Below are 12605 nucleotides of genomic sequence, written 5' to 3'. Positions count from 1 at the left end.
GTGAGGACCGACCACTAAATTTTTACTCGGATTCAAACAGAAGATGACAATTAAAACAGCGGCATTAGCCACTAGGATTAGGTGCACAAGCAAAAGCATGTAGTCTAATAGTACTACTTGTTTAATAATAGTGAAATTTAAATTAGTCGAAAATGCAAAATAGAAAAGAACAAAACAATGGTATAACGCCAGCTTTAAGTTATGTGTTTTTTTAGCATTAATAAGTGGAAACAGCTGTTAGTATCTTCCATTTTTGGCCTAATTATATTCATCAATTGGAATATTAATACTTTTTAAAAAAATAGCATTTTGTCTCTATTCATTATTATAAATATAAACACACAAATAAAGACATATTGGAACGTCATTGCTAAAGATCTGCATATTCATCTTTCAAATTTCTTAAAAGACTAACGAATAAAGCTATAAGTGAGGAAATATTATTATTTGTTACAAATGCCACATATAGAATTATTTATTCTAAAAAATATATTTATGATGTGAATGAACATAGCTGGCCATTTTATGAGCTGTATATAAACCCCCACAATTAGCTTCATCCCAACACCAAACTCCTCCTCACAACCCCTAAACACAGACACACACATATACCTTTGTGTGTGTGCATTTTTATATACCACATTTTTCTAAATACATTCAAATGGAGGCCATGAAAATGACTGTTGCTGCATACATGCTCGTTGTGTTGGTGGCGCTCTCCGCCTTCAACGGCGCCTCCGCGGCTGAAGCTCCAGCTCCGGCACCCACCTCGGCCGCCCCAGTCGCCGCCATCCCGGCTTGCTTGGCATCCATCGTGGCTATGGCTTTTGCTCTTCTCTTCTAATGATCGCTTGATTAAATCTTGAAATAATTTCATACTCCATTATTTTTATGCTATATCTTATTTTCATTGTATTGATGTGGGATTTGGTTGAGCATTTAATTCTAATATAGTATTTGTTGAATAATGATGAAATATTAATCTTTGAATCTTGACACTGTCAATATTTGGCTGGCTCGCTACTAATATAAGTACTAACAATATTCTTCCTTCGTTAAGATTCTATTAAGCGTAACACATAATATAAATTTCCATTGTTATTTAAAACTTAAAAGGATACATATGAATTAACTTATAGTAAAAAATTGGTTGGTGTCTTGGTGAGGTTCCAAGCTGGGTGAGTGTGTGTAAGAGAGAGGTAAATTATGAGGTAAAGTGTATAATAAGTTACTAACACCACTTTAATCGTTTTCTAAGTTACACTATTTGCACCATGCAATTATACAATATTGGTTTATTTACTGTCAAATTAAACAAACATGTTGTTAACAATATTGGTCTATTTACGACCAATTAGATCAATCGAAAATGCACACAGACGAGCCTTGAGACATCCAAAAATCCACTCATTAATTTAATTTGATTTCGCCAAATATGTCAACTACAAAAAGTGCAACATATTTGTGATGCCATCATATAAAAGTCATGTTACAAACTAAAAAAGAAATAGAAGTGACATTTGATACAATTAAAACTATAATAACTACTCAATGGATTGATGTGAAGTGATAAAAAGAGATTCATTAATTGGGCAGCTTTTCTGGATTAAAAAATACCAACTAAATTTAGTGTAAATAAAAACCATGTTCCAAACCAAATGACAGCCCACCTGCAATTATCTAGCATGATTATGACACAAGGTAACAAACAACAACACAATCGAATCGTATCTTATTCCAACCACCACATGTCCCATAAAACAACTGTTTTTTATTCCAGTTCTCAATTTTGAAAAGGAAAGAGAGAAAGAGATAAGGAATAGCAGAAATCCACAAAGCAAAATTTTCACTCAGTATCAAAAGGCAATCCTCATAACAAGTAAACTAAAAAAAGCTCTGATCAGTCTCATGTGCCAATGGTACATAACTAAGTATAAATAAGGTTACAGACAGGTCCAAGAGATAAGCAAAACGGCAGTGAGACGATCCCGAACTCACTCAGTCAAAGCCTCAGAGTTGCTCCAGAGGCCCATCATGCTGGAAAAAGGCTTTACACAATCAGATCAGGAGCTTCTCGATGGCGTCCTGTTTCACAAACCAATCATACATGAATTAATATCTTGTCAAATAACAACAAATGTTCGTATAAAAGTATTCACAAATCACCTTCAGTTGCTGGATTTGAGATTTCAACTGACTTCCCTCGTTGCTTGTCACAGAACAGGCAATCACTGGTCTGGTGACTCCACACGCCCGACCAAGAGCTTGCTTGGATGGAACAAACACATACGGCACATTCTGCAATCATATAGTGCACATTAGTGTGTTTAGACATTCACCAAAAACTACTATGATCAACTACATCAAGAAAGTGCACTCAAAACTATCAGTTATACATCATCCTTTGGATACAATATCATCATTAGCAACTATAGAGCTAGCATAATGCAAAATAAAAAGAATCTCAGACGCATTACAATTATGTTCGGCACATAATTTAAACTGTTTTGGCCATAAACTGGATAAACATTTCCAAATTATTTTGAAGCTTTGATTGTGGCGTACTTCTTAATGCATAGCTCAACATACGAGCAAACAAATATCCTACTACATTCAGATGATTCAACTCATAGATATAGCCAGCAAGCCAAAACAATGATGCTACAAAAGTATAAATCAACCAATAAGTCAAAAGTGTAAAGATAAGAATAAAGTAACCAAACAAGAAAATCAAAATTAATCTTTATAACTACACATATATCAAAGGCTCTGCACTTCAGTAAACTCAATGCATCTCATCTTTCCACAGAATAATGGAACAATTACATTTTACTAAGCCAACACAACTAGATACCTTATCTTCGGCGAGAAGTGGAAGATGAAGAAGAATCTCAAGGGGCTCAGTATCAGCAGCCATCACAACAAACTCAGAAATCCCTCTGTTGAGAGTCTTTGTTGCTGCAAAACAACTCAGCATTGAAGCAACACCAAATCCCCAAAAAAAGTAACAAACAACAACAAAAACGTATAAAACCAGCCTACCTTCGTTAGCACCCTTTTTGAGCTGCTTGTAATTGGCAGCTTGCTGAACCAAATCGAGAATTGTCATGGAGAGCTGGCTATCCGCCAACGGATATGCTTTCGGATTCACAGCTTCAGCAGTCTACACAGAAACACACACACCGAGTTGAGCAACCATAAAACTCAAAATTGAGAAGCCGAAAACAAAGTATGAATGAATTATACCATGATGATGGCGGATAGCTTTCAAACTGCACCGATTGTGAACGCAAAGGATTCAACAGAAAAGATTTATAATAGAATTTTGAGAGTGCGCTGAAATGAATTAGGGTTTAGGGCGAGGGTATAAGAAGAATAGAAGATTATATAATGGAAATGGGCCTCGGCCCCAAATCAAACATGTTTATTATATGCATGTATAAAGCCCATATTTGTTCAACTTCTTAAATTTATTATAATTCTATTCTCAACTTTTCTTTTAAGGATCAATAATGGTTCCTCGTCTCCATATAATGTGTCCAGTGGTAGAGGAAAAACATTCACGGTAGTGCAAATCCAATGGCAGATTCAGATTAAATACGAGATTGACCTCCTCATAGTCGTGATGGTCTAACACCAATAACATATTCAGGCGGAGTACGAGGTTGTCTGACCCCATCCGACTCGAAAAACTCCATTACTAGTTTATTGAGAAGTGATTAGCATTTATTATAGGGTCAACATATTCTCTCTTCCAAATTTTATGGTTATTTTAAAATATATAGATTTAATTTCATTTGATTTTCTATAATTGGGCTCGGAAGTATGATAAAAAAATATTGACCATGTCCAAAGTTCTTGGCTTCGATTATGCATTTCACTCACTTTGCTTATATAGTAACTACTGCACAACAAGCACATATATTTGGTTGGGAGAGAGAGATCATCTTTCTCAAATAACTACATGATGATATACAATGGAGGAATATATTTTCGCAAAATTTACATGATACAAAAGGGTATATAGCCACTACATATATTAAGCATAAACAAAAAAGGGCAAAAAAGAAGAAAAAAGGAAGGAAAGAAAGGAGGAGACACACAAACAAGCTCTGGAAGTTTTCTTTTTCTTTTTCCCTTCATGTTTTGGGGGGTTAGGGGGAGACTGCTGATTATCACTTACTTCTTGCAGCCGGATACAACACAGGCAGTCTGAGATGATTGAGCTCACCTAGTCTCTCGACGTTAATACTCTTGATGAAGAAGATGTCTCGCCCAAGGATACAGACGCGAGGGATGACGCCCAGACCCGAGCATTTCTTGCCCTTTCATGGAAGTTCCTGGTTTTACAAATCTTCAGCTTGCTCAAAATTCTCCTCACATCAATAAGTTGGAGAGCATGACTAAGAAGCTGCCTCGACTCCCCCAAAATCCCCAGATTCAGATGAGGAATGCAGGCAACCCATAGTGCTGACAGATCGGACACAAATTCTGGAAAGAAATACAGAAATGCTCTCGAGAGAACAAATACTAGGGAAAGTAGGAGGTAAGGTTCGCTCAACAAGGTTTCTTTCAGAGATGCTCCATCCCAAACCTGAAAGGCTTCCTCATGGCGATGTGTTTCTTCAGCTATATCTACTACTTGATCTAGACCTGAAATAAATAAATATATTCAAGAAACTGAAAAAGAATGTGTTTCCCACTGAGAGTACTATCACAAAAATCTGAATACATACAAGAGATGATGATTTTGGATATGCAATACCTGTGGTTATTTTGTAGAAACTCACGAGTGACTGGACATCTTTGCTACCATGATGCCTAATCCGTGTTGTCTGATTCACTATCAGCAGTGACGGCACACTATGAATGCCATATCTAGAGAAAACACTGCACACAAATATAGGTTAGATTTTGATAAAAGCTGACATTTAATTAAAGAATAGAGGTTATAAACCTCCCAGTGGCCAGAGGTGCCTACAAGATTGTCTATGCTCATTAAAACTGCCAACAATGCATACCACAAGTCCACAAGACAACAATAGCTTAATTATGTCTAATGTCACCGGTCCCTATATTATCTTAAAGGAGCAAGCTCAATTAAAGTACTCTCTACCCCAAGATGTAGTTGGATGGTACGAGTGCCAAGCACTGATTTATAAGAAACCCGTTATTTGGGGTTCCAGTGGACGAAATGTACATGAAATGAACATAGATTAGATCAATAGAAATACCCACCTAGGCATGGCCGAAGATTGTTCGATCATCACATGTTTGATCTGAGGATACATGGAACTGAGTATAGAAAACCTAGGCTTGAAGATTCTTGAGAAAGGACACCAGGGGGCATAAAACAAAACGACCATATATTCATTCTTCCTAATGGAGGCGATAGCTTTATCAAGTGCTTCTCCATTCACCTTCACAAATATGTGGTTATCAATTAATGATGAATAAAATAAACCAACATAATCTTCTAGAAGTTGGCACATAAAAAGGAATAGAAATGGAAAAGTTTACTTGAAGCACTTCGCACATTGCTACTCACACACAGATCAATCCACAGATGTCATTCAATATCACTGAAATTAACATACTTTTGAATCAACATGCAATATACATACACTAAACGGAATATACAATCTTAGAGGATATGTGTTTGAGGTTTCTTAGGTCGTTCTATTTGTGATGTTCAAGTGGCAGCTTGAGACCCTGGACCAAGTGATCTATGCAACAGCTGATCCGAATGATAGGCGAATTAATAAGCCATTTAAGCTTCAAACACAATCCATAGTTCCCTTTTATCACGCTGTATCCTAGAATGCCAGATTACAATAACAGGATATTGAACAAACACCAATAGTCCAACACATATTACCAATATGTTCCCTTGATAGTTGATTTAGCACAAATCATCAAATCAAAGCTAAGAGAATTCCACTTATCATCTACAAGGAGATGCATAATTAGCAATTCAGGTAACCATGCTCTATAATCACACCTAAAAGTAAAGTTTTGTGACAGCAGGTAGAGAAATCAGAGCACCAAAAAGGTCCTCAAACAAAAACCTAAATTCCACAACAAACATGAACCCTAATTGTAAGGTAATCATATGATAATCAACAAGCTCAAAAACTATCCATGAACATCAACCAATTACAGAAAACTCCGAATCTTTGTAAGCTCGATTTCACCAAATACTACAATAAAACGAAAACAAATATCCAATATCTAAGCATACAGCACAAAATCATTCAATCAATCAATCAACCAAAAAAATTACCTGAATCGGTGAAGAAGTGAAGGGGTCGGTAAACGGGCACTGAGAATTGAGATCGTGAAGAAATGGTACGGAATCCAGCTGACAAATAGAGGAGGAGGAAGAATCCAAACGCAAGGAGGCTGCTGATTCCGCCATCACACACACCATCAACATTAATACGCATTTTCCCATCGAAATATCCATGGACAACATCAACAAGTTCCCGAATTCCCCCAAAATAAGAGATTGGAAAAAAAAAGAAAAGAAAACCTTAGAAATTAAGCTGGAAATGATGAGCCCCCAAAATCTAAGGATTCACCAATCTCTCTTCTCTTATTCCTCCTTTTTTATAAAGTTATTTTTTTTACTAGTTTATCGATTAATTTCATTTATCTTCTTGTGATTAATTAACAAATTCATGATATATTAGAGACATTAAAACATGTGCACGGAGTCGGAATATCATTCGACTTGAAATTGATCCAAGCTAGCTAGACTTTGATATATTTGAAATCAACTAATAAATTTTGATCCATTAGATTATTGGATGCAAATATTTTTATGCTCAAAGTAATTGAATGTGAAAAATAAGATATCCTGTAAAATTTTAACTAGTCCTAAAAGGAGTAAAATTTAGAGGCCAGCCTATATATAATGGCTGTAAATCTTCAATGTTTCTATTTTTGTAAGAAATAAAGTATATCTAATTACTTTTTGAGGGAACATCTTTTTTAGCGTTACTCAATTACTTTTTTTTTATTAATCTTTCCTCTCATAACATAACACTTGCAACATCACGTTAATTACTTTTTTATTTCTTCGTTAACGTATGCAATCACTTTTTCTCTCTAAACATAACATATTAACTATACATAACAATCAAAATTTGATGTTTTTACATGATCTCGTGACTAAGATTCAAAAAATAACATCAACCAATGACAGAAAAAACACAGAAATGACAATCTCATGACTGAGAGATACAAACAAAATCAGCAACCAATAACCGGGAAACAAACAAATGACGATCTCATGACTGAAAGATAAAAGCAATGTCGTTAACCAATGACGGGACAGCGAACGATCTCATAGTTTAAGAAACCTGCCATGCCATGCCATGAAGAAATTGATATGGAAATGATGGTAAATAGTTGAAGAAAGCATAAGAAAGAGTTACATAGTACAGTACTATAAATCGAAAGCATTTCTGCAGCTGAGAATATGTATTGATTATTTAGTGAATAAAACCATCCCAAAATTCCAAATGAAGTGAAATGTAAAATTCCCAGCAGCTGGCAATCATATCCTAATCTCAACCAAATCCAGGTCAGTACAAAAATCTGATTGTCTGTTAATCTCAAAAATAATATTCCAAAATGGCCAAACATTATTCTGAATTCATAGCTCAAAAACCAGCTTCTCCACCTTGACTTACAGCCCAGCCTTCTTCTCGATTTTCTGGATTTGGTTCAAGAATATCCATGTCATCTGCAGCATCAAAAACCAACTTGTAACACTCCAAACGGAGGCCTAGACATAAAACAACTATTCGTTGTTCGATTAGAGTTTTGTCTATTTGTGTATGTAATTTCAGCTTATACTGCTGCGTATATTTCTGTATATGTATATAGTTTGATACTTTTGACAACTTGCTTTGTTACGTTCGCCTTTGTCATAAACTCAATTATATGAGTTAAAAATTTATAGTCCTAAGTATATTAAAAGTACTAGCATCTGTTAATTATAATTATACTAGAACGTGACATCACTTATTCGTTATTCTGATAATCGATTGAGGGGTATTATAGAACTAATGATATGTGTGTGTGAGAGAGAGAGGAGATTATACCATGACATGAGGAGCAATCCTGACACAATATACTGGAAATCCAGTGTAAAATTTGAAGGGTCCGCCTGCCTTCAACGTCTTCATGGCACAATCGAGAGAGCCCGTGTAAGGATACTTCCCTTGAGCATCGGGCTGCATTTTCTGAATTTGGGTTTTGACATAGTCGAAGGGCAAACTGCAGGCTGCAGCGAAGAAACCTGATACGGAACTAGCCCCTGAAGAAAGATCATGGAAAAGCTTCAGACTCTTGGCAAGATTCAGAAGCGAAGGAAAAAACGAGGTGTATCAGCAAAAAAGAGTATCCTACCAACAACTGTAGCAGCTTCACCAAGACCAAGATTGTCCTTGCAGAACTCCACACTTTGGTCGTACGAAGCAAGCATACCCATGTTGAGTGCCATAGCCCTCACCACAGTTGGACCGGCACCTTTCCACAGTGCTAGAACTCCTTCATCAGCAACAATACGGTAAAGGGCATGGAATGCATTAGTGTAATTCCTTCGTTGCGCGACAGGTAGTGTTGCATCAGCTTGCATACGAATGAGAGCCAAATCAGCAGGGCTGCCAAAACATGCTCCAATTGCTCCTGCGGTCAGTCCGCATAGAGCCTTCTGGTAAAGGGGCAACGGCTTCCCATCATTAGCCTCTATTGCTTTGTTTGTCAAAATCCTACGACACAAAATACAAGTTCGAGTAAGCAAATGCTATTGTGCAGTTATAGGTAAAGGGACATCGGGTATTGTTAAATGGTTCATTTGGTGAAAAAGTAACCATACATAAGGAACGTAAACATAACAAGATGTGAAAGAGCCAATAGTTTCCTAATCAACATGGTCATGATTCCATTGATCAACAAGGTCGAAAGCAAATACTTACCTAAATGACCCAAGACGAGCAGTTGTGTATGTTGCTTGTCTAAGAAGCCCAGCGGACAAACCCTGCAGAAACAAATAAAATTAACTAAAGGAGTCCAGTAGCAAACCAAATACGTCCGATAACGGCTAAATTCTCGTGGATCAGAAGAAGTGCGTTCTATCTTAAATCTATAACCATTGTGGCTAATACAGATGTACTTTTAACGTTGCAGTATTTTGACATAACTGCTCGTATTAAGAAAATCAGAATTTAAAGGAGAAGGGCTTAAAGATATCCGCGATCAAAACAGAGGTGGCGAAGGCAAAATGATTCAACCAAAATCAACGAGCCATAATACTCAGGCCATACTGATCTGTGGAGTAATAATAATGTCCCAAACATTCTCCAACATCATTTGGAGACTTATTGCTTATGAAAATCATTCAACCACCACTTATAAACAAATCTAAAATCAAAAGAAGCCCATACTTGGAAAGTGCAAAAGACAGTTTCAAACAATTCCATGGCTTGATCGGAAGCAGTATAATGCAAAATAAATGATTCCAATGAGTAGAGATAAGACAGGCAATGGCAGAAAAGTTTCTTTCACGATTTACTATAAACCAAATCAACCAAAGGCCAAATGTTAAGAACAATCCCATATGCTGAAAACCACCTCCAGACTACAAAGAACACGAACAAAGATAGCATAACAAACTGTAGCCAAACAAACCTTGTAAAAGGTACCACACCATTCAACCATCACTTGTAAACAAATCTAAAATAAAAAAGACGCCATACTTGGAAACTGCAAAAGACAGTTCCAATCAAATCCATGGCTTGATCGCGAGCGGTATAATGCGAGAAAAATGATTCCGATGAGTGAAGATAAGACAGGCAATGGCACTATTTTTTTTAAAAAAAGTTCTCTACTTCTTTCACAAATCAACCAAAGGCCAAATGTTTATAGCACAATCCCATATGCCGAAAACCACCTTCAGATTACAAAGACTATAAAAAGATATATATACAAACTCAATACAAACAAACCTTGTAAAAGGCACCGATACCGTCGTTTTTAAGCATATTTCTAGTCACCTCACCAGCTGATCCCTGGCCTAGCTGTATTCTCACCTGAAAAATGAAGAGCACAAAGATCAACATTCAATACACTTCAGCTGATACAAAACACAAATTAAAGGCATACAACATCATCCCAAAGCAGGGATTCCCAGATTCTCACAAACACAAATTGATCATTAGATCTAACAAAGCAAATCAAGAATTCACCTTCCAACCATATCACACTTGCTCATAACAAAAAAGTGAAAAACAACACATTCTCTAACCCCATAAACATCAAGAGGTTCATAACGCATGGCAGCAGCAATCCACAAAGACACCAATCCTTAACAAGATTAATAAAGGAAACCCATCTTACCTAATAAGATGATCCTTCAGCTGATACAAAACACAAGTTAGGGCATTCAATGTCATCCCAAATCAGCGATTCCCATATCCTCAGAAACATAGATTGATCATTAGATCTAACAAAGTCCATCAAGAATTCACATTCCAACCAGGAAACACTTACTCATCACAAAAAAATCAACACATTCTCTAAACCCATACCCCCATGAAAAACAAGAGATCTATAACCCATGACAGCGGGAAAAGAGAAAGATCACCAATCCTTAACAAGATTCAATTTTTAGATTCAAAAAAAGAAACCCATAAGACGTATCACCATCCCAAAACCCAGCAATCATCTATGAACAATACACGAGATCCCACAAAATCAAACAATATCTTTTAGCTAAGAGCTGCAATTTAGTAGATAGAGTAAGTATGCAAGTATGAAACACAAAATTGGATACCTTGATCATATCGATAGGCTGAATAACGCAGGTAGCGAGCATTCCAGATGCACCGCCATTAACAAAGGGCTTCACCGTAGGCCAAACCCCAGCTGTCTTGGGCTTCTCGGCGGCCATTTTTCTTTCTCTCTCAACCAAAAAAGAAGATGACTAGAGAGAGAAAGAGTGCAGTGAGGTGAAGTGGTGTGAAGTGAGAGACTATGCTAATTGCTAAGGGTTTTTATGGTTCCCTTTCCATTCAATATTCTCAATACTGCTTCTCCTATAATTTTGTGTTTTTTAATTAAAATAATATCCTTCCTTTCAATTCAATCTAATTCACATAATAATTATATTTTTTTAATTAACTAAAATTTAAAAAAAATTAAAATTTTATATTTATTTTAGAATACTTGATAAAATACTAGTACTAGTATCATAAAAATGAAAATGTGTGATGTGTATATTTGTTAATGTTCCTAACAATTGTAATTGTTGATGCATAGTTCTACTTTATTTTATCGAGAAAATTACTTTATCCTATTCGAGAATGAAAACTGGTTTAATTTCTTACATTTAATTGATCCGTTCCTTTTTTGCCTTTTGAAATGCATTAACAAAATAGCCATACACTTTTTTAAACTACTCATTTATTTCCACATTATCATTTTGCGAGTTAGTATGACTTTAGTTGCTTAAATTAGTCAATATTTTCAAAGAAAACCAATTTGATTACAACATACTCTTATTGACCTCGTAAAACAAATATCGGAATTCATCAAACTTAATATACTAGGCTCCAATAGAATAAGAGTAGCCCATATTATTCACCAAAATGTTTGAAATACTATCACTCACAACAAAGAGAGAGTGAATATATGCAACATATTTGTGGCTGCTTTGTGCAAAGAGGGAAGGATGGAAGAAGCAGAGCATATTTTGGCGATTATGAAACAAATGCATATCCAACCCAACATTGTCGCATACACTGCATTCATGAATGGTTATTGTATGCTAAGAAACATAGCACAAGCTGAAAATATTTTTCTATTGGCAGCTAGATCCGGCGTCGAGCCTAAATACTTTGATGAATGGATATTTCAGAATAGGGCGATGAAGTTTCACGTGTTTTTGACATGATTCGTGCCAAGGGGTTGGTTTCTTATAGAATATTGCTCCGGGCCTTATTTTGTGAAGGCCGATGCAAAGCAGGCTTGGATCTGTTCAAAGTGATGGAATCACTACAAGTGTCTCTTGATGTAAACATTTGTGATACTTGTTGGATGGTTTGTGTAGAGCTCATCGTGTTGGCGAAGCATTTTCCATATTGCAAACCATGGAAGAGAGACGCGTAGTTCCGGATATAGTAACATATAATATCCTCATCGATGGATTATGCAAAGATGATCAAGTTTTACAAGCAAAGGATATGTTTGACGAGCTTCCATCTAAAGGTTTGCATCCTGATGTTATAGCGTACGCTACTCTGATTGGTGCGCTATGCAAACAAGGGCAGAGCGACGAGTCTAAGGATTTGATGATGCAAATGGTAAGCGATGATTGTTTGCCGGATTCTGTGACGTACAATGTTTTTGTACAAGGTCTTCTCAAGTGGAACAAGATGGACAATGCAATTCCGATGTTGGAAGAGATGGATTCGAGGGGATTCAAACTCGACGTCGCCACTTTTTCGATGTTGATTGAACCGTAGTAATAGTGTTCTTTTTGATAAGGTCAAGAAACTTGTGCCAAAGGACCTCTTTTCTTGACTGAAAAAAGTGTG

General features: G+C 36.3%; 3 protein-coding genes and 1 pseudogene across 4 annotated transcripts; 1 reads left to right on the top strand and 3 right to left on the bottom strand.

Moving 5' to 3' along the window:
• Nucleotides 1-1820: 1820 nt before the first annotated feature.
• On the bottom strand, nt 1821-3400 carry LOC125214182 (uncharacterized). The gene is made up of 5 exons (XM_048115087.2): nt 3247-3400; nt 3043-3163; nt 2855-2958; nt 2167-2298; nt 1821-2085 (listed from the first exon to the last, which is right to left on the bottom strand). The coding sequence occupies exons 1-5, from the start codon at nt 3247-3249 to the stop codon at nt 2059-2061; spliced, it is 387 nt and encodes a 128-aa protein (XP_047971044.1). The 5' UTR covers nt 3250-3400; the 3' UTR covers nt 1821-2058.
• A 548-nt stretch (nt 3401-3948) lies between these two features.
• LOC125214181 (5'-adenylylsulfate reductase-like 5) lies at nt 3949-6632 on the bottom strand. Its single transcript, XM_048115085.2, has 4 exons — nt 6284-6632; nt 5239-5420; nt 4766-4890; nt 3949-4653 (listed from the first exon to the last, which is right to left on the bottom strand). The coding sequence occupies exons 1-4, from the start codon at nt 6473-6475 to the stop codon at nt 4232-4234; spliced, it is 921 nt and encodes a 306-aa protein (XP_047971042.1). The 5' UTR covers nt 6476-6632; the 3' UTR covers nt 3949-4231.
• An 821-nt stretch (nt 6633-7453) lies between these two features.
• Nucleotides 7454-11041, bottom strand: LOC125215290 (mitochondrial dicarboxylate/tricarboxylate transporter DTC). 2 transcript variants are annotated; one of them, XM_048116665.2, is made up of 6 exons: nt 10844-11041; nt 10017-10100; nt 8988-9049; nt 8419-8780; nt 8112-8326; nt 7454-7750 (listed from the first exon to the last, which is right to left on the bottom strand). In XM_048116665.2, exons 1-6 carry the CDS (start codon nt 10958-10960, stop codon nt 7694-7696), a joined length of 897 nt encoding a protein of 298 aa, XP_047972622.1. In that variant the 5' UTR covers nt 10961-11041; the 3' UTR covers nt 7454-7693. The 2 variants fall into 2 exon arrangements, with proteins under 2 accessions (XP_047972622.1, XP_088925371.1); XM_089069245.1 differs by lacking the exon at nt 10844-11041 and adding an exon at nt 10408-10809.
• A 331-nt stretch (nt 11042-11372) lies between these two features.
• Nucleotides 11373-12591, top strand: LOC125209798 (uncharacterized; annotated as a pseudogene).
• The last annotated feature ends 14 nt before the right edge of the window (nt 12592-12605 follow it).

This window comes from Salvia hispanica, chromosome 3, assembly GCF_029641045.1.
Source record: "Salvia hispanica isolate PSC_SH4W2 chromosome 3, Shi_PSC_v1, whole genome shotgun sequence".
In the NCBI taxonomy this organism is placed as follows: domain Eukaryota; kingdom Viridiplantae; phylum Streptophyta; class Magnoliopsida; order Lamiales; family Lamiaceae; genus Salvia; species Salvia hispanica.
This window is presented reverse-complemented; position numbering and strand designations above follow the sequence as displayed.

What these genes read in the sequence shown, in the direction of transcription:
- LOC125214182 (XM_048115087.2), bottom strand. An exon ending in CACTTCTCGCCGAAGATAAG is followed by an intron (nt 2,299 to 2,854) that starts GTATCTAGTTGT and finishes ATATGATTGCAG; the next exon opens with AATGTGCCGTATGTGTTTGT. An exon ending in CTCAAATCCAGCAACTGAAG is followed by an intron (nt 2,086 to 2,166) that starts GTGATTTGTGAA and finishes TTTGTGAAACAG; the next exon opens with GACGCCATCGAGAAGCTCCT.
- LOC125215290 (XM_048116665.2), bottom strand. Translation starts at nt 10,960, where the DNA reads ATGGCCGCCGAGAAGCCCAAGACAGCTGGGGTTTGGCCTACGGTGAAG. An exon ending in GTATCGGTGCCTTTTACAAG is followed by an intron (nt 9,050 to 10,016) that starts GTTTGTTTGTAT and finishes TTGTTTCTGCAG; the next exon opens with GGTTTGTCCGCTGGGCTTCT. An exon ending in TGAAGCTGCTACAGTTGTTG is followed by an intron (nt 8,327 to 8,418) that starts GTAGGATACTCT and finishes ATCTTTCTTCAG; the next exon opens with GGGCTAGTTCCGTATCAGGT.
- LOC125214181 (XM_048115085.2), bottom strand. Translation starts at nt 6,475, where the DNA reads ATGTTGTCCATGGATATTTCGATGGGAAAATGCGTATTAATGTTGATG. An exon ending in TCACTTCTTCACCGATTCAG is followed by an intron (nt 5,421 to 6,283) that starts GTAATTTTTTTG and finishes ATATTTGTGAAG; the next exon opens with GTGAATGGAGAAGCACTTGA. An exon ending in TTTCTACAAAATAACCACAG is followed by an intron (nt 4,654 to 4,765) that starts GTATTGCATATC and finishes TATTTATTTCAG; the next exon opens with GTCTAGATCAAGTAGTAGAT.